The sequence below is a fragment of the Typopeltis vanoorti genome, chromosome 13 (assembly GCF_054136105.1).
Source record: "Typopeltis vanoorti isolate ZY-2024b chromosome 13, IOZ_Tvanoo_1.0, whole genome shotgun sequence".
NCBI classification, from domain to species: domain Eukaryota; kingdom Metazoa; phylum Arthropoda; class Arachnida; order Uropygi; family Thelyphonidae; genus Typopeltis; species Typopeltis vanoorti.
In genome coordinates this window covers 123,742,654-123,762,933 of record NC_143561.1, presented here as the reverse complement: position 1 = coordinate 123,762,933, position 20,280 = coordinate 123,742,654, and the positions used below count along the sequence as shown (strand labels likewise).

General features: G+C 35.3%; 1 protein-coding gene across 2 annotated transcripts in view; it reads left to right on the top strand.

Moving 5' to 3' along the window:
- Positions 1-20,280, top strand: part of eEF1beta (elongation factor 1-beta) — a 150,902-nt gene that overhangs the window by 83,669 nt on the left and 46,953 nt on the right. For both annotated transcript variants that reach the window (XM_090402288.1, XM_090402289.1), the window contains one exon: positions 7,216-7,279. In XM_090402288.1, the coding sequence (XP_090258414.1) occupies positions 7,216-7,279 (64 nt within the window). The remainder of the gene's footprint in view (positions 1-7,215; positions 7,280-20,280) is intronic.

The window sequence follows — 20,280 nt, the reverse complement described above, 5'->3', positions numbered from 1 at the left end:
ATGGTATGATAGTATTGAATTAAAGAAAGGTTTACATCATTACAGACTTCCTGTTCCAATTTTCCTCAATCTAGCCTGAATTTTCCAAATTAACTTCATGGTTATCCACTCCCTAGAAGAGTATAGGACATGCCTTGTTAGAACATTACTTCTTTTTCAGTTATACTTTGAATTGCTCTACATCTGTCTACTTGAGTTTTGTCTGCTTGCCACAGTAGTAATTTGTGCTCTGAAAATGCTTGGTAGAAAGCCAGTGAAGTGATGTTTACTTAAATAAATTAACTAGTCTTTCTCTTGGTGTTTCTCATATCATGAAACTAGCTAAGTCTATCAATGATTACTTCAGATTCTGCTCATACATTTCTAAGGTTTGGTTCTTGTTTCAGAAACGTGTTCATTTTTTCTTGATTAATATTTCTATATTTGAGTTTGCAGTGCACCTTGGATAACTTGTCAACTTAGTTTATAAAACAATAAACTTGAAAAGTTTCTTGTTTTATCTGCTCTCCAGCCAAAAGGTCGTGTGTTCAAATCCTGTCGTGGGCATGGATGTCACAAAATACTAGTGGTGGGTGATAGATGCCGTTTGTGTAGCTGCAGTTCATTGTAGTTGGTGGATTAAGTGTGGAGACAGAGCTGTAGTGTAGGTGACCCCCCCCCCCCATAAATGGCATTTGCATCCCTAGTGCAAAGATGCCCAAAGAATGATCATTACAACATTGCTTCTGGTTGCTAACTAGATTTTTTTTTGTGGATTAATTGGTTTTGTAAGGATTATTCTTTTGCAAACTCTGGCTTTTACCTCTCATCTAAACAAAACTGACTGTAGAGCTTGCAATATTACATGCAATGAATACAATTCTTAGGATTTATGATGATATTTGTCTACTTCTTTTTCTTTCCCTCCCTCTTCCCCTCACTTTTTCAGCTGTTATTTATTGATAGGGCTCATTATTTGAATGATGAAACTCTGCCACCTCTCTTTGAGAAATAAAAGGCATTAATGAATTTATTTATATTTTTATCCTGCTCAAAACTAGTGATTTCTTCCTGTTTCAAATCTCCTGTATACTCTTGTTTCCTGACACAGCATGAAAATATTGGTCAACATTTATTGTTGTCTATCTTTTACTAGTTCATGTCCTGCAGTTACTTTTCCTTATTAGCTTTACTCTTTTCCCTATATTTTCTGAAAACATTTCAGTATGTGTGGTATATTAATTTTCTACTCTACTGTTTAGATCTCCAATAAGGACCTACTTTTGTTGTTGTTGTTTTAGCTGCCTTCTTTAATAATCAAAAAATTACTCCACATCTGCTTTAGTACAAGAGACAAATAATTATCCATTTTGATGTTTTCCCATATCACACTGCTTGATATTTCCTGCCATTCAAGACTGTCTTTGATTCATGTTGAATAGTATAGCTACTTGATCATTATTTGCTGAATATAATACATTGTAGTTATTTTAAAAAATCTTACCTGTTTTTTTATGTACTTTTTTTGTTTAGTTAACAGTAGTTACTTATAATCATAATAGACGGTGTAAAAAATTCGTCATCACTTTTTTTATAGAAAAACTCCCACAAAGACCATCAGACAAACAAAATATCCAAAATGCACCAAAATTTTCAAAAAAAAAAAAAAAACCTTCTAGATTGATTTTACCAATATTTGAGTCTTAATTCTAATATCAGTGATGTGCACGGACATCCAAATGGAATGTGCTATTCATTGCAGAATCATAACTTGCTTCCTCTGCAATATAATCTCACCTTATCATTAGTACTTTCATAAGAAGGTTAGAATTTTCACATTTGTCAGGTCTAATATCCCATACCAAAGGTTATCAGACCTGGAACCCCCCCCCCCCTTTATATGATCTGCTTTAACTCCAGATTTCCATATCTTTATTGCCTTCATTACTCCCTCTCTTGTTTTCCTAACTCTGATGATTTCCTGGCTTTATTTATATTTTTAAATAATGATCCTACACGAAAGTTCATAGGACCTATAATACAACAGTCTCATGTGGGCAAGCAATTATGGAGAAAGAAGTAATCTATTAATATGTTTCTTAAAAATGTTGGGGATTGTACTTGTTGAGAAAAACAGTATAGAAAGACATTTTTCAAAATGTAGGAGTAGGTATAAAAGAAGGAGGATGGTGAGAAATTTGTTCGGTATATTTGGAGTTGAACTTTGTATGGGGTTGGCCAGTGGCTGCTCTCGGGAATGGTAATGGGCATTTCAGCAGAGCAAATCTATGAAAATACCTATAGAAAAGGCACAGTGTAGAAATATTGCCTGTGAGAAAGTGGCTGAAGGGAGTCAGTGAGAGAGGGATTGCTAAGAATTCTTAGAGTTTTCAGTACACCACTCCAAATGTGAGAACATTCCAAGGTTGGTCTGATATGGGCCTTATGAACTGTATGGAGTTGAGCAGAAAAGAAGTAGTGTTTTGAATGAAAGAGAAGTTTTTTTACAGGCTGAGGAAGTTATTGATGTAACGTGCTTGTTCCAGGCTACACTTGATGTGACAGTTAGCCCAAGAAGAGGAAACTGATCTTGAAACGATACCAGAACAATATCAAAAGTGGGAGTGAAATAGGATCTTTCTTGGGTAATAAGACAGGACTGAGTTTTAATTGCTGGCTAAGTTGGCTTTGCCCCACTTGAAGATTCTCAGGAGATCAGTATTTAAGTCATTTGTTTTAGAAAAGCTTTAGTCTTCAATCATTCAAATTGAGAGTATTGTCAGCAAAATTATGAAATTGGATGTGATGTCAGAGAGTGGTCATTGATATAAAGGAGGAAGAGTATGAGTGAGAGCACAGAACCCTGAGATATTTTAGCATTGATAAAGAAATATGATGAGAGGAAGCCACCCACCATGACAAGCAATGATCAACCAGAGAGAAAGATGGTAAACCAGTCCCAAAGGGGAGGAGATAAGATAGTAGCTTGTTCAAAAGGCAGTACTAGAATGTGGGTAAAATTCATGAGGATATTCTGCTTCTTTTGTCAGCTGAGAATGCAGATCTTCAAATTGAAGGGGATTGCAATATCAGCCAAAGTATACAGGTCTCTTAAAGGTGCTGGTTTCAGGCATCCTCAATACTAGAAGGTGGATAAGTTCATGAGGATATCTGCTGTAAAACAAGAATGGTAAATCCATATTGGTGATTGCTAAATAATTGATCAGTCTCCAGTAAGTGAAGAAGCTGGTTGTTAATGACCTTCTCCATTACTTTTGAGAGTACTGAAGTGAAAGTGTGGGACAGTAGTTGGGTGGCTGACTTTTTTTAAGGCTTGGATAAAGATTTAGGTAGATACCATATGAGTATAACTTTTATAGGTGATACAAGATGGATGTTAGTTCTGAAGTACAAATTTTGAACCAACTGAATGAATACCATCTGAAACAGGAGACATTAATATCAAGATTAATCAGGATTTTTTCAATGTCCATCTGGCAAAATAAGAAAAGGCACGCAATGGGCAGTTTGCAATAATGCAGGAGGTAATTTGTCTTGGTTGTCTAAACAAGAGTTGGAGGGGGAAATGCTGCCAAGAAGTCTGCCTTATCCTTGGGTGAGGGTATCATGGTAGCATCAGAATGTGAGAGGAAGGGCATAAGTTATGCCCAATAGCCTTAGGGAGAGATCAGTAGGCTTGACTTCCTAGTTGAACAGGTGACAAGCTTATTGCATTTCATTCTTATGACACAGCTTGCTTTAGAATTGTTGGTTACTTTTTTGCACCTGTTTTGGGTTGTAGCAGAAGCTGAATGAATAGTTGGGGTTTTTGATTTAAGTCATTAAGCATATGCTGTATTTTTTATAATAGACTGCAGAGGAACATTTGAGGAAGGATTAGAGGTTTTGTAGAGTAGGGAATTAAGGCCCGCATTCCAGTGAGAATCATTTTAGTTATTAGTTCAGATGCAGATATTTGGATCAGAAGAGTGAAAACAGTAACCTACCCATGGAAAACAGATATAAAAAATTATACGGAAGTCGTCTTAGTGATGCTGTTGTAGAATCACGAATACAAGGCTGTGATTAGTTGGGAGGAGGAAGAATTGGCAGAGAAGGAGACATGAATAGTTGCCAAGAGATGAGCAGACATCCACAATATATTTGGAGGAAGAGCTGGTGAGTGTTGGAAGAATGATGAGGATTGTGTGGTATTTTGGTAGGTTAAATATTTGTGATAGATCATGACTGGCAAATGGTTTGGCATCCCTTCCAAGTTGATCTTGAAAGTTAGAGAAGTAGAGCCAGTTTTGGGTTATGGTTGTTAAAATTTATCAGGGAGGCATTTTAAATTTGGATAAATAGATTGCATGAAATCAACTTTTAATAAATAGTCAAAAACGAGTGGTATCATTGTCAGAATTATGGGAGCAGTGAAAACAGCAAATATGAAGGGTATAAAATGAGAAGGAAATTTTGAGCCGGAGCAGATTAAAAAGCAGGGATTTCAAGTTAGATGGCTTTGACAAGGGCTATGTGATTTGAACAGAAGCACATTCCTTCCTTTTTGCAGAATGAACAATGCTCCAGGAATACAACTTAAATTTGCTAGCCAAAAAATATTTTATTTGCAAAGATATTCATCTACTTTATATAAATATTATAATTGATGTTTTAGAAAAACTTAACCTAATCTTTAAATGTACCTGTTGCATAATTATAAGCAAATAATAAACTTTAATGGAAGCACAAATATTTCATACTTTATTTATTTCATATCCAAACATGAGTGGTATGGTAGTAAGTACAGGTATCCCTTGCTTAACGCAGGGTTTGATTAACTTTGCGAAACTAATTGCGGCAATCCCTTGATATATGCGGCAAGAGTTCTGATTAATGCGCCTTTAACCCTGTGGAGCTCGCAGCTGATCTGACAGATACATGCAAAATGTTTAATATAAATATTCTTACACAATTTAGTGTATAGCTTGGAGGGCATGAGTAGCTGTGCATGCATTCATATGTTACGAGTGATATTTCGCACTGTTTTTTGCTGTCAGTTTGGTTTAACGCGTTATGTAAAGGTTTGTGATATTTGACAATAAATTGTATCTGAGAGATTCCGCGACCTCCAATGTCAGTATAGTATGGTTTAGTTTTTTTTTTTTTTTTTAATTCTTTGTTCAATAATTTCTAGATTGTAACTGAAAATAAATAAACCATCATGTATTACTGAAATAGAGAGCCAAAGGCTTATTTATCATACATCTCCTCTAGGTCTAGGAGATGTGCTTTACATTATGAAAAATACTAAGGAAAGTGATGTGGAGCTTATTCCACCTTTACTATGAGCCCATAAGGTTGCTTTTGCTTGCATCTGCCGAAACTTTTAGTTTCTATATAATCGGCATGAAACTTTTGTAGTTTCTATATTCGACTGAAATAATGTTGGATTCGATATCCACTTAATTTGTACCATCATGTATTATATTTGCAGTGTTTTTTCTTTATGATTTATTGCTTGTTTGCCAAGGTCTGGAGAGTCATTTTGCTTGTTATCATAGAATTTATGCGGATAAGAAAAAGACTAAAACTGTTCAAACGACTCTTGAGAACTTCTTTTGATTGAAAAATTGCAGTAAATAATGTAGGTACAAGTATTTATTAAGCATTTACTTTGCATTCATTTTTTTTTATCTTTCCTAAAAGAGTACCACATAAAACGAATTATTAATACAGTAAAAGATCATGGACGAATTGTAATTTTTACTGTTGATTATTAGATTTGATTAACACGATTTTGATATACATGGTAGCATTGAGGGATACCTGTAATTGGTACAACATTATTTAACAAATTAGGATGAGAACAGTTTAAATTTAATAGGTGAATTATACAGGGAATAATAGATAAAATATGAAGGAGAAAGAAACTGTACATAAGTTATATACAATAAATATGGTCACATGTTCCTCCAGTATCTGTTGCAGTCAACTGCTCTTTCATTGCAGGGTGCTAGGTCCTCTTTTGTGCAAGACAATTGAAGAAGGGTGCAAGAAAGGTGTTCCATTAACTGGGTTGCCCCACACAATTATCTGGTCCAGTGAGGTAGCCTCATTTGATGAGGATTTGTTTGTAGCATCCTATCATTCATAGTGTGTTGAGGCTTTTCCAAGTATTCCAGTCCAATTGGGCACCACATGGAAGATATTTGGCTGTTGGAATATTAGTATTATTCTCAGGGTATAGTGCAGACTGTTGTTGAAGGAGGGTTCAATGGTTGCTGGAAAGCTATGTTGGAATCTTTGTCTTTGGGGCACTGTAGTCTCGCCAAATAGTGGGGTGGCACTCATCATTCATTTGTCAACTGAGAATGCAGATCTTCAAATTGAAGGGGATTGCAATACCAGCCAAAGTATACAGGTCTCTTAAAGGTGCTGGTTTCAGGCATCCTCAATACTAGAAGGTGGGTAAAGTTCATGAGGATATGTGCTGTAAAACAAGAATGGTAAAATCCATATTGGTGATTACTAAATAATTGATCAGTCTCTAGTAAATGAAGAAGCTGGCTGTTAATGACCTCCATTTCTTTTGAGAGTACTGAGGTGAAAGTGTGGGACAATAGTTGGGTTGGGGTGACTTATAATTTTTTTAATTAAGTGGTTAAGTGGCAGCTTTCATTCAATGCTGGAAGATTTCTTTAAATCCGCAGCGATGCTAAATTGTATGACTATCTTTCATGGTGGAGTGCATCTCTGACTGGCTACCAGTGGAGAATGAACTGCCCCTCAGTCTCCAAAAGTTACATAGATCTAAAATTGCCTCGTCTACTCCTTATACAGGAACTATTTTATTTAATTTTTTTTTTTAATCTTTCATGTTGGAGTTGATGTAGGAAAATTACAACAGGGATGCACAGCTTTCCTTGAAAATCTATGTAGACATATCCTAACACTTATTTAACTTTGACATTTAGGCAATCTCCACTAATTTTGATACATAATAAAAATGGATAGCACACTAAAAACAATCATTTCATGAAATGGTGGTTTTTGTTTTGGAAATTGTTAATACTCTTCATTTTTATTATTTGTTAAATTCTTGTATTTGTGAGATAGTTTAGAAACATTATTAACATCTTTATATGAATCATTTACTAAGAATGTTACAGACAGAGATAGTTAACTTGTGAGAGAATGCATGTCATTTCACTCTACTCATATTTTCTCTATCAGGACCCAGAAGCACAGAAGCTTAAAGAGGAAAGACTTAAACAGTATCAAGAAAAGAAAGCTAAGAGTAAATAATTTTTATGAAAGCTTTATGTAAATTTTTTTTCATTGTTTGACTTGTATTGCATGTTGCAGTTGCATAGTAATTCTGTTGACCACATCACTGCATAACAGATGTAATTAAACATCAGTCACTTTCTTTGATTTCTGAGAGATTTAACTCTAAAATGAGAAAATACTCCCCAGGTTCTGGAACTAAACTATGAATGAACTTTATTTATTCACAAAGTACACATAGATTATTTCTTGTAGCAAGGCTTATACGTTGGTCATACATAACTGGTAATTAACTTAAGGAATTTATAACGCATAAAACAGATATTAATTAAAGGAAACTTTAATGAATACCTTCAATATTTTGGCAACGTCACGTTGCCATCTTCAGAAACATACAAATATGGTATGTGCACGCAGCCACTAACAAAAGCAAATGAGGAAGAAGGCAAGAAACTAATATTGTTCCTAAAGTCCTAATGGTGCTCCCTAGTGTGCTAATTAGGTTGATTTGGCCATTGGGCTGAAGTTCTCATGTAAGTCTCCCAAATTTGAAAAAATTGAACTTCAGCCCAATGGCCGAAACAACCCAATTAGCCCATCCATTTATGTTTATATTTTTTAATTTTTTCTATTACTGGTTCTTGGTTTAATTCTTTCATAATTTCTTCATTTCTTTTGTAATCAAATAGGGTATACCTTGCAGTTTTTCTCATAAACTTAATTTCTGCTGTTGTTAATCTTTGTCATTTTGTTTTATTGTCCAGATTTCACTTCCATACATTGACTGGTAGGGCTAATGGTATACTTTTAGTCTGGTTTGTTTTTGAACTAGGTTTGGTTTAAATATAGAGTTAATTACACCTGTTATTTTTAAATATTTTGTAATTTTTATGTTTATATCTTTTTCATTTTCATATGTGATCATACATCCTAGTTAGTTAAATGAATTCACCTGTTCTAAGATCTTGTTATCTATTACTATTTTAGTTCTTGCTGGATCTTGTCCTTTAAAGGCAATAGTTTTTGATTTTTCTGTTGATATTATCATACCATAATCTTTGGATATCTCATTTAGATCTAAAATAGCTTTCTGTAGTTTATCTTCAGAATTTGTAATTATTATTTGGTCATAGGCGAAGAGGAGAGTGTTTAAGTTTACTGTAGAAGAAAGTTTAATTCCTTGATGTAAATTTTTATTCCATTTTATTATTATTTCATTTAAGTAGATATTAAAAAGAGTTGCTGAGAGGAGACATCCCTGTCGGACCCCTTGGTTTATCTCTCTCATATATGATAGCTCGTGATTTAATCTTATTTGTATTTGATTATTTTCATATATATACTTGTGATAGCTTTTAGGATATTATTTGGTATTTGTCTTTTTTTTAATATGTTTCTTTTAACTTTGTCAAATGCTTTTTCAAAGTCAATAAATGCAATATGTGTTTCTAAATTGTATTCTCTTCTTTTCTCTATTATTAATTTTAGGCCAAAGGCTGGGTCTGTACATGATCATACTTTTCTAAATCCATTCTGTACTTCTAAAATAAAGTTTTTGAAATATTTCATTAGTTTGCTATTTAAGATTCTGCTATATATTTTGCAACAGGAATTTAGTATACTGATACCTCTTTAGTTTTTAGGGTCATCTCTATTATCTTTTTTAAAGATAGGAATCACAATTGCTTTTTTCCATTCTATTATAAAATATATATTATTTTATTTAAAAATAATAAGAGTCTTTCTTTGAATCTTGTTCCTGTGTATTTATATAGTTCTGAACCTAGCTTATCTTCTCCAGGTGATTTTCCATTTCTTGTTTCTTTCAGGCCGATTTCTAATTCTTCTTTAGTTATTTCCTTTTCATTTTCGTTAAATTTAAGTGCTTCAAAATTTTATATACATTGGGTCTTATTTTATATAAATCATGTTCTAAATTAGAAACAAATTTGTTCCATGATTCTCTTTTTTTTTTCTGACTTCTTTTAGCTATGGCTCTTATTCTTTTATATTCTATTTCATCTTCTAATCTTTTACTGCTTAACCATTTGTGATAGGCTTCTTTTTTTTTCTTTTTGATTATTTCTTTCATTGTATCATCCCAGATCTTCAATTTTTTCCTTTTATTGAATTTTTTGGTCTAAGCTTTCATTTGCTGCTGCATTTAGTATCGTTTTTATGTTAAGCTATTCTATTTCTTCATTTTGTTTTATTTTATCTAGATATTGGTTAATTCTTTGTTCATATAGCCATTGTACATTTGTGTCATTCAATAGTCTAGTTTTATAAACAAATGTTTCAATTTTTCCTTCTGTTCTTGTTACTTGTAGTCATTTAGGTGGTAATCTTAATTTTATTTTAACAAGGAAGCGGTCGCTGGTTATTTTATATCTTCTGTGAACTCTAACATTAGTGAAAATTTTGACGTCTTTTCATTTAATATAAAGTAATCTAATATTGATTTCCATCCTCTTGCTATTGATTTCCATCCCAAGTATATTTATGTATGTCTTTATATTTATAGAAGGAATTCATTATTTTTAGGTTATTATAAACTACAAAGCCAATCAATTTTTTACCATTCCTGTTTAGAGTATGTTCTCCATGTATTCCTATATTATTATTAATTTTCGTGTTTCCAATTCTTGCATTTAAGTCTCCTGCTAAAATTACGTAATCATATTTATTTATTTTATTATATATGTTTTGTAGCTGATTATAAAAATCAATATTATCCTGTTCTCTTTCTTCTTCTGGGGCATATAAACCAATTATTATTAAATAGCCTCTATCTATTTTTATTCTAGCTTCTATTATTCTTTCATTCCATAATTTATAATGTTTTAACTGTAACTCCTGCTTGTGCTCTTTGGTCTCTGTCGACTCCACTGTATATCACATTAAAATTTTCAGTTCTCATGGTTCCTTTTAATTTCTTTTTTGTTTCAGTGATTTACTGCTATTTTAAAATTTCTTTCATTTAATAATTGGTCTAATTCTATTTCTTTATATGCTATTCCTCTTACATTCCAGTTTGCTATGTGTATTATATTTTGTCGTTTCCATTTTTGTTTTACCTTTTCCATTCCAGGGTCATTTCCCATAGATTCAATCCGATTATCTTTTTCTGTCAGCATACTAGTAGAATTATGTTCTCCATGTCAGGAGACCAGCCTGACGATGGAATAGTTCATCATCATAGTTTATATATATATATATATATATATATTTTTTTTTTTTTTCCCTTATTTCAAATAGTGAAACTCCGAAAATTCTGTGATACAACTTCACAATTGTTATTTTTTTTATATTTACAGGTTCTTCCCCCAGGCCTGTGAATTTGGTCTTTCACTATTTGAAATGAGAAAGTATATACATATTATTTTTCATTAGATCATTCTTCTTCTTCTGCAGCTTATTCCACTTAGGTAGGGTTGTTGTTTCTAATTAGTCCTACCCCCCCACACATTCTCAGGTCCTCCTCCACCATCTCCCTCCATCTTTTCTTTGGCTGTCTGTGCTTCCTTCTCCCCTATCCATCTGCATGACCTTTCTTCCCACACACTCATCCTCCCTCCTCATCACATGATCAAACCATTTAATCCTTACCTCCTGTATCTTCACTCCTAAGTTCATAACTTTCACTATTCCCCTTACATAGTCATTTCTCGGATGATCCTTTCTGGTTACACCACACATCCACCTAAGCATTCTCATTTCTTCTACCTCCATCCTGCTGATGTTATTTTTCCCCAGGGTCACAGTTTCCATAGCACATGTCATATCTGGTCTTGCCACTGTCCTGTAGATTTTTACATTTAGATTTACCCTCTTATCACAAAGCACTCCAGCCATCTCTCTCACTCTCCAGTTCCTCCATCCAACTTGTATCATGCATCCCACTTCCTTCTCAGCCTCTCCATTCTCTTTCACTGTTGAACCTAAGTATCTAAAGTTGCCAACCTTCATGATGATGTTTCCTTCCAGCTCCAGATCTGTCTTTGGCTGCCATCCAATTTGGAACACATGTACTGTCTTACTTCTGCTCAGCCTCATACCTCTCTCTTCCACTACTTTCCTCCATCTTTTCAGTTTACCTGTCCTTCTCTTGATTCTGCACACAGCACGATGTCATCTGCATTCAACATTGTCCAAAGCACATCTTCTCTCACCTCTTCTGTACCACCCCTGTCACAATATTAAACAGGAATGGACTTAATGCTCTCTTGATGCAAACCAACTGTCACTTTAAAACTTTCTCTTCCAGGCAGGTCCAAACTCTTGTCTTCACATTTCTGTACATCTCCTGCACCAACCTGATATATTTTTCTGCTACCTTCTCCCTCAGATACCTCTAGACTTCTCCAGATCAGTAAACACCATATATAGCTCCCATGAAACTTTTTCATCATCTGTCATATCCCAAAGATAGCATCCCTCATTGATTGACCAGGCATGAAGCCGAACTGCTCCTTTGCAATCTCCACCTCCTCTTCCCTCAGTCTTCCATCAAGAATCCTTTCTAGGATTTTCATTGTGTGGGACATCAATTTTATTCCTCTGTAATTCTTCACAATCTTGTGCATCTCCTTGTAAACAGGGACAAGAGTACTTTCCCTCCACTCCTCGGGCATTTTTTTACCTGTTGGCAAACTTTTATGAACAAATCCCACGGCAGGTCAATACCCTCTTCGATCTGTATATTCTCTAAATATTTCCATGGGAAATGTTCATCTGAAACAGCATCAATAATTCCCCCCACCCTGTACTAAGCCCATTGGAACACGCACAGCTGCCGCCCAACATCCTTTCACAGTACACCTCGAACCCACAAAACAAGTTTCTTTTCCTCCTCATTCATCCTTGCTACTGCAGTACGGTAGAACAGTCTTCCCCCAGACGTATTTCCCAAGGAATAAAACATACAGGCATTCAAAACAAATGTAAACAAGTTTCTCCTTTCGCAACCCACCACCCATATACGGTACTTGCGTAGTATAGGTTGACCAACCACCCTCCTGTATATGGGCCCAACATAAAAGCCTCACCTAAAGACAAGGTTAACTACTGACATCACTCTTCTCTTCCAATTCCTGCATTGGTGACCTGCACAAAGTTCCCTCCATTCTACCAAGAGCTGCCCTTTATATGTTACCCATATTCATCTGCCTGAAAGAAATCCAAAGAATCCTTAACCCGAACACAGACAAGGCATCTGGTCCTCATGTTATCCCACCTATTGTGTTAAAAAAAATTGTTTTCCAGAACTCTCACCTATCCTGTATTGAGTCTTCAATCTATCCTGTTCAACTGGTATCTACCCCACAACATAGAAATAGGCCCACATCCAGCTATACCAAAGAAAGGTGATAAAAGTGGTTCATCAACTCCTAGTTCCTGCACTATCAGTGACTGGCAATATGGATTCTGCCATTCAGCAGCCACCAAAAAACTTTATCTACTTTTCACATACTTCACAGCTGCTAATAACTATATTATTATTATTCCTGACACCTCCAAGGAGCCCAAAAACTCATCATGGGAGGACACCTACAACTGTCTCAACCACTACACCGAACCTCTACTACGAATCAACGCCATCTACCGCCCACCACAACTAGTATTTTTTGCCTGTAAATTGCATGTGTTCTGAAGGGCCAATTTGTCTGTATGCGGGATGAAAAACCCGAGTTTCCGGGTGAAAAGCCTTGCTACCTCCATATGAGATTGGCTAACTCACCTTCGATTGAAAATCGTCCAGGTAAAGATTCCTCCCGTTGCAACGAGAATCGAACTTAGGCCAGGCCTATTCCAATCGAAGGGCACAATTTACTGTCGTTCTTCCAACTGCGCTACGGAGGTGCTTATATATAACTCGCCCAACTATAGAATATTGCTCATATATTTGTGGTGGTGCCCCAAAACCCTCTCTAAGATTGCTCCATTCTATCCACAAGAGAGCACTCTGATTAATTAATGTTCCTTTTCCCATAGAGGTTCAATTTCTGCCTCATGCCTCCTCTTCTACAGATACTTTCACAAATAGTGCTTTGCTGAATTGGCAACTACTATTCCTCCAAAATGATAAGAACAAGAGCTACTCATTACAATACTGTTTTGCTCTCTATTTCCTCTTTCACTGCATCTACTTTTGTTCTTTGGAACAGCCTCCCTTACCCTGCCTTCTCCAAATAATACAACCTTCAGTTGTTCAAATGAGAAATGTAAATAGAATGATTTCATGTGTGAATCAGATATATCTAAAAAGAAAAAACTTTCTATGTATCAAATAACTTTTGTGACCCACACCCCATCAATCTATTTTCATAGGGAGAGGCCACTCATCATCTTGGCCACTTGTCTCTGGATCCTCTCCACCACTTTCTCATTCCCGGGCAACCAGGCCTGAGCACAGTAATTCAGATGTGGCTGTATCAGAATCCTATAAAGATGAATGAATGATAACTTCCTTGTCTCTACTTAGAGTATTCAATAACCAAGTAATCTAGTGAGTCACCTTAGCAATATGTCCTCTGAACTTCAACTCATCTACTAGTGCCCAAACTTCTAGCTTTATGAATTTCATGGAGTACAATTCCATCAGTATGGTTCATCAGCAAAAATCTGAATGCATGACTTTTGTTTCTTCTTGAAAGAAATTACAGGTAACCCTCATATAATGCGGATGTTAGATTCCATAGAAATGGTGTGTTATATAAATTGCGTTATGCGAAACTTAGATCACATAGAAAAAGTAGAGTTTTGTTTCAAAATCTTTTTTTTTTTTTTAAATTATATAAATAATGACATCCAACAAAAATATATTTTTATTTAATTCAGCTAATTTGTGTAAGTATAAACTATGAAACAAATACATACTATAAAATTATAAAAATTACAAATTGTAATTAAGCTTCATTGCACATAATGCATAAATGTTTTAGGCAAAATAAAATAGTGCATATTTTAATCCTTCATAGCATGAAGATTTGAGGATTGGTTAATAAACACTGGTTTTGTCATATAATCACCTGATGCATTACTACAAAACAGTAGAGTAATTCTATCTTAGGAAACTTTGAATCCAGGAACTGATCTTTCATTTTTCGAAATATAGGTGCGTTTTTGCATTTTTTTCCAATATAACCCGGATTCATCTGCATTGAACACCTGGTCTGCACTATAAATGTTTATAATAAAAACTTTGAGAGCTTTTTGTTTAATAAGATTTCCATCCATAGGAATTTTCTTTTGAGGTGCAATCTTCTATCGATATCATTAAAGATTTTTCCATTAGCATATCGTGTACACGAACAATGCGCTTTGCACTTATCGTTGACCCAGCAATAAACACTTTCTCGGATTTTGTTCATTCTATTTGATTGTTCGAATTGTTGATTCATTTAAATTCAAAGTCCCTGCAGAAACTCTTGGTTTTTCTCCATTTTTCAACCTATCCAAGATTTTGAATTTTTTTCTTCAAGACAAATTAATTTTGTTTTCAGTGTTGGTTTTTCCCTTTCATTGCAGTTTGTGGCCATTACTATAAAAATAATTTTTTACACATAAAAGCAAGCATTACATCTTGTATGTAACTCACCAGAAAATAAAGTGCTCAGCTTGAGATGAACACACTTATGATTTTTAATGCACTTTTCTGGCAGAAATGAGGACAGTTTTCAACAATAAATGTTTTATACTATAAACAATTGAGGTACATGTGTATACTAAAGAGTATTTCCCCTAATATAAATTCGCTACTCATAATTACATGCGGGATACAGGCAGACACAAATTTAACGAAGATAAAATTTGATTTTTAAGTCGCGTGGTGAAAAACATGAAAAGATAAAGGTTACTGCAATTTGTAGACCGTGTTTTTATCAGAACCGTGTTGTATAAGTACTGCGTTCAACAAGGGTTACTACAATTTTAGACCACATTATATTGAAACCACGTTATATGAGGGTTACTTGTATACTGCTCTATAATTTGCTACTGTAACCTTGAAGCCTCCTCTATGCAGTGGAACTGTTTTGCCCACCCTCTGCACTCTTAATATCTCATATATTAGCCTGTTTTATCAGTATGAAGGAAAAAATGCATGCATTTTATTAATACTATTTTTATTACATTTCTGTAGGAAAAAAATCCAAGTTTATTCTCTGCCATTATAAACAAATACTGAAAACATTCATATAATAAAAAATATCACCAGGTGTGTTATCTGAATTCTGATTGGGTCCAAAGCATCATATGGACATGGCTTGTGATGTCATTTGACACAGTGGCAGCTCATGAAACAATTGACAAACATTTAGGTTAGAATCATTATGAAGAATATTTTGAGGAAATATATACATCTTGCTCAGCTTTCCAAGTTTTAATATCCAGTATTAATGGTTAAATTCTAAATATTCCATCACTGAGTAATTCTGGTTCCCATCTGAGTAAGAAATGAGCTAATTACTGCTATCCGCTGTATATTTTAGGTTGCCTTGTGTTGTGACTGAGGACACTCTAAAAAGAATATTTGTAATGACCAGCATTCAACAATAGATGTGATAAGGTAATCATCCAAAAAAAACTTTTATTATAGCAAACATCTTCTTCTTCTGCAGCTTCTCCCACTTAAGTGGGGTCACTGTTTATTATGAGTCTCCTCCACACCTTCCTGTCTTGGGCTGTCACCACATCCAAGTTCTTCATCTTCAAGTCCTCTTCTACCAGCTCCCTCCATCTCTTCTTTGGCCGCCCACGCTTCCACCTTTATTATAACAAACATATGGACCAGAAATGGCATTTCATAAATAAAACTTATGATTAACCACTGTGGCCGTGGATGTTTGTGATTGTCTGTGAAAATACTAGTGGTAGATGGTGTTGGTATAGTTATGGTTCATTGTGGTTGGTGGATTGTGGTGGTGGAGAGGGAAAGTTGTAGAGTAGATGCCCTCCCTCGATGAGTCTTTGGACTCCCTGGAGGTGTGAAGTAATAATAATAATAATAATTAAACTGAAATGCCTCTTCTAATTTTTTTACTCAACTAACATTCTTACTCATCAAGGATGATCAAATTTGTGCAAATTTAAAGCCTTGCTGATCACTTTTCTCCTTATGTTTGCTCCACATTTTTTTTTTGCAGCCTCGCCCTTCACCCCTTACTTAATGATAATACTCATTAATTTATCCTTCTGATTTTGCAGATACTCCTCTACCACTCCCATGCACTACTGACATCCCTTCTCTTGCAGATTCTTATGCTGTAACAGTGCCTCAAGCTGTCTCCTTAGCATGTCATTAATTGGCTGCTCTGTAGTTCCACATCTGTTTTACAATCTCCCAAATTTAAGACTGCATGGCTCTCCCCAGTTAGAGGAATTGTGGCCATTTTTGTTATGGACAGATTTTCTGATTCTCTAATCAACACTCAAACCCAGAGTCCCTTCCATCATATGCTGTTTCAGCTAATTGTCTCTTATTTGTTTCTAGTTTCTTCTGTAGTTGAAGTTCCCATGATTTTGTTATCTGCACTTGTACAAATTTGTTGATGCATGTTTTCTGCATCAGCCCCCTACATCCCCTTGCATACAGTGTCAACTAACACTATATTTTGTGTTTTTGGCCTTTACTCACATCAGATTGCTTCATATGAACTGTCGTTGGTATGCTTGTTTTGCTTATCTCCTACTCTTTTTGACTGCAGTTTGCTGTAATCAGCAGTATTCTATAACCATCATATTAAAGGCTGTTCCAAAGAACGGAGGTAAATGGATTGAAAGAGGAGGATGTGAGTGGCTGATTCAATAAGATTGAAGCTGAACTGCATATAGGTGTTGAACAACTTTCCTTAAGCATGTGAAAACATGCTTATAGGGAGTGGGGGAAGGGTGGTAGCCATTTCAGTGGTGCATTGTTCATGAAAATGCCTGTAGAAAGGCATATGCAGAACGGTGTCTATTAGAAAGTGATTGAAGGGAGTCAGTGAAAGAGGCATCTATTAAGTTGATTACCTTTGCTTCCATAACTATTATTTTTCAGGATATAATGTATACTAAAATATTAATTATAACTTTAATTAATACTTTCTTATATTTCGGCAATGTTACATTGCCATCTTTAGGGATCACAAAAACAATGATATGTGCATGTATGCAAAAGAACACTGGGCTATGCTGTTGTGGGTGGCACCAAGTATTTTTATAGGTACTACTGGCAACTACCTTGGATATGTGAATAGCATTGTAAGATTGATTTAAAATTTGTATAGGATTAGAAGTTCTATTGGCAAGAAGTGTCCTGAACAGAAGAGGACACCAAGAGTTTGAGTCTGTGAACATGATGTGCTTGTGCTATGAAAGGCATGATGTGCTTGTGCTGTATATCAGCCCAAGGATAGAAATCTGAATATCACCAAAGAGTAAGGTTAAATAATTTGAGATATGAAAAATACAAAATTTGTTTGAGGAGACGGGTTGAAATTCACTAGATTATTCTGATATCAGTGAAGGATGATGGAGGTCATTGTTAAGACGCTGGTTATGAAAGATCTTGAAATGTGAACATTTGTAAGGCTCAAATTAAGAAGAGGAATGTATTGTTGAATGAACTAAGAATAGGATTTACCATAGCTGAGAGAAGATTACTTTATAGGAGCATGTTCACAAAGTCATGTTGACCCTCATAGAGGATCATATTTTTATCAACCCATTCTTGAATTCTCTTTTTGACCAATTTTTTCAGTACTTTTATCACCATGCCTGATATACTGATTAGTCTATACTTTGCTAATGCAGTCTTAGACCATTCCTTATGCAAGGGGATTATTTTGCCTTCTTTCTACTCCCTTGGAACTCTACCAGAGTGGAGACTTAAAGACAAAAAGCATTGCCAGTACCCTTGCACGTTCTCACAAAACCCTAACTGATATCCCAGCTAATTCCACAGTTATATTTACAGTGAAATTCTGCAATATCCTAAGAAGCTCCAATTCACCTCTGTTCTCATATTAGTGTCTGCCACATAGGTTAAAGCAGTAATCTCACTAGCATGATATACCCTTACAAAGCGGTCACTCATTAACCCAACTATTTTATCTGCTTCTGTCTCCTTTTGACCATCATCACTCATTAAGGTTAATCTTCCATAGTCATTATTCCTCTTATTTGCGACATAATGAAAATTCTTTAGGATTCCCCTTGGCCTACTTGGTTAGCTTCTTCTCATAATCTCATTTTGACTTCCTTGCCTGAGCCTTGTACTGTTCATGAGTCTGCTGGTCACCTTTCTCTTTATATATCAGCTACAGCATTTTCTTCTTCTGCAGCTCATGCTTAATGATATTACTCATCCATCTAACTCCCATCTGGTTAGATGGATGGCCCTCCTTACCTTAGGTGTGCAATTTATTATTGCTTCCTCTAGATGACTCTTAACTATATCCCATGCACCATTAACAACATTACCCTGCTGTGTTTTATGCCATAGCACAGATGTAAGCGTCTTCCAGAGCTTGTCGTAATCACCTGTCTTGAAGTTACACATATATCCCATATATCCTTTTTTGACAGAATACTCCTCATGTTTTACAATCTCCAAAGTCAAGACTGCAAGAGAGAAAGAGCGCAATCATTAAATAACTGGGTCACTCTCTTCTGGAAAGTATATAGCAATCTAAGGGAAAATTTTGGTGCACCACCCAAAATATATAGCCTACAGAGTTAGCTGCTCTAAAGCTGTGAAGTATGCCTTCAGTGGAAAAGTATAGACCTCCCCCTGAGTTTTTTGATGCCTGTAGAAGCTATGCAACCATAGCTTCTGTAGCTGCCAAAAAAACTGTTTTTGCAGGGAAAGGTGGAAGCATATATCAGTTCAAGAAGGGAAATCTGATTGTGTTTGGATATCAGGGTATTTACCAAAAGTTAGGATAGAGATGTAAGCTCTTTCTTGTGAGAAAACAAACAGGACTGAGTTTTGCTGGAAAACGTTGTAGTCTTGTAGGTAGGTAGGCAAATGAGTAGAGCTGTCAGTTTAATGTTGCAAATTTACAATTAGTGGAGAAATTTTAAAGATGAGAGATCTGGGAGTGGTTGTGGAAGGAGACTTGATGTGTTTAGGGGTCACACTGCTAAAATTGTAAAAACATTCCAACAGATTATGATAATAATGAGGTGGACATCATTGACGTGCAGAAGCAAACAGGATGTATTAGAGAGGGTCCATAGAAGGGTGAGGGGTTGTTACCAGATTAACATAGAAGAGATTTTTCATAAAATAGAGGGAGGAAGGGTAAAACTAGAAGCTGTATAAGGAGGGTGTGAAGAGGAGAGTGAAAAACATTTTTTTTTTGCATAGAGATCGACTGGTGAGTGGAATGCATTGCATAAGAGGGCATAGACCTTCCTGTGATGAGTCAATGGACTCATCATGGGAGGAAACTAATAATATAATAACATATACAAAAGTTGGTGAAGACTGATGCCAAGATCATGTTGCCATGGTATAGCTTTTGTAGTGACGGAAGTGTGACTGACTTCCAGATTCCAGCTCTTACTTCCACAATTATGTGGCTTTCCCTTTTTAATGATTTCCATATTCACAGTCACATTCTCCACACATATTCATATGCTCACTCTTCTGGCTATCATTCTTAGTCTTAAATCCACCACTGCCTTTCACCTCGTCTGGCATTCTTCACTGCTGGTTCCTGACTTATATTCAAATTGCCACAATCATTTGCATATCACAGTTTCTACAGACCCTTACTCTCTCACTTCTCTTGATTAATCTCCCAACAAACGTCTGCCACATTCACCCAAACATACATATTGGTAAAATCCACATCATTCAACATGATTTTCGTGGCATGTCTAGATAATTGGTAATTAGTTTACGGAATTAACAACGCATATATAAAGTATATTAATTAAAGGTAACTTTAATGAAGTTCACTGAAGTTACCTTTAATTAATATACTTTATATGCATTGTTAATTCCGTAAACTAATTACC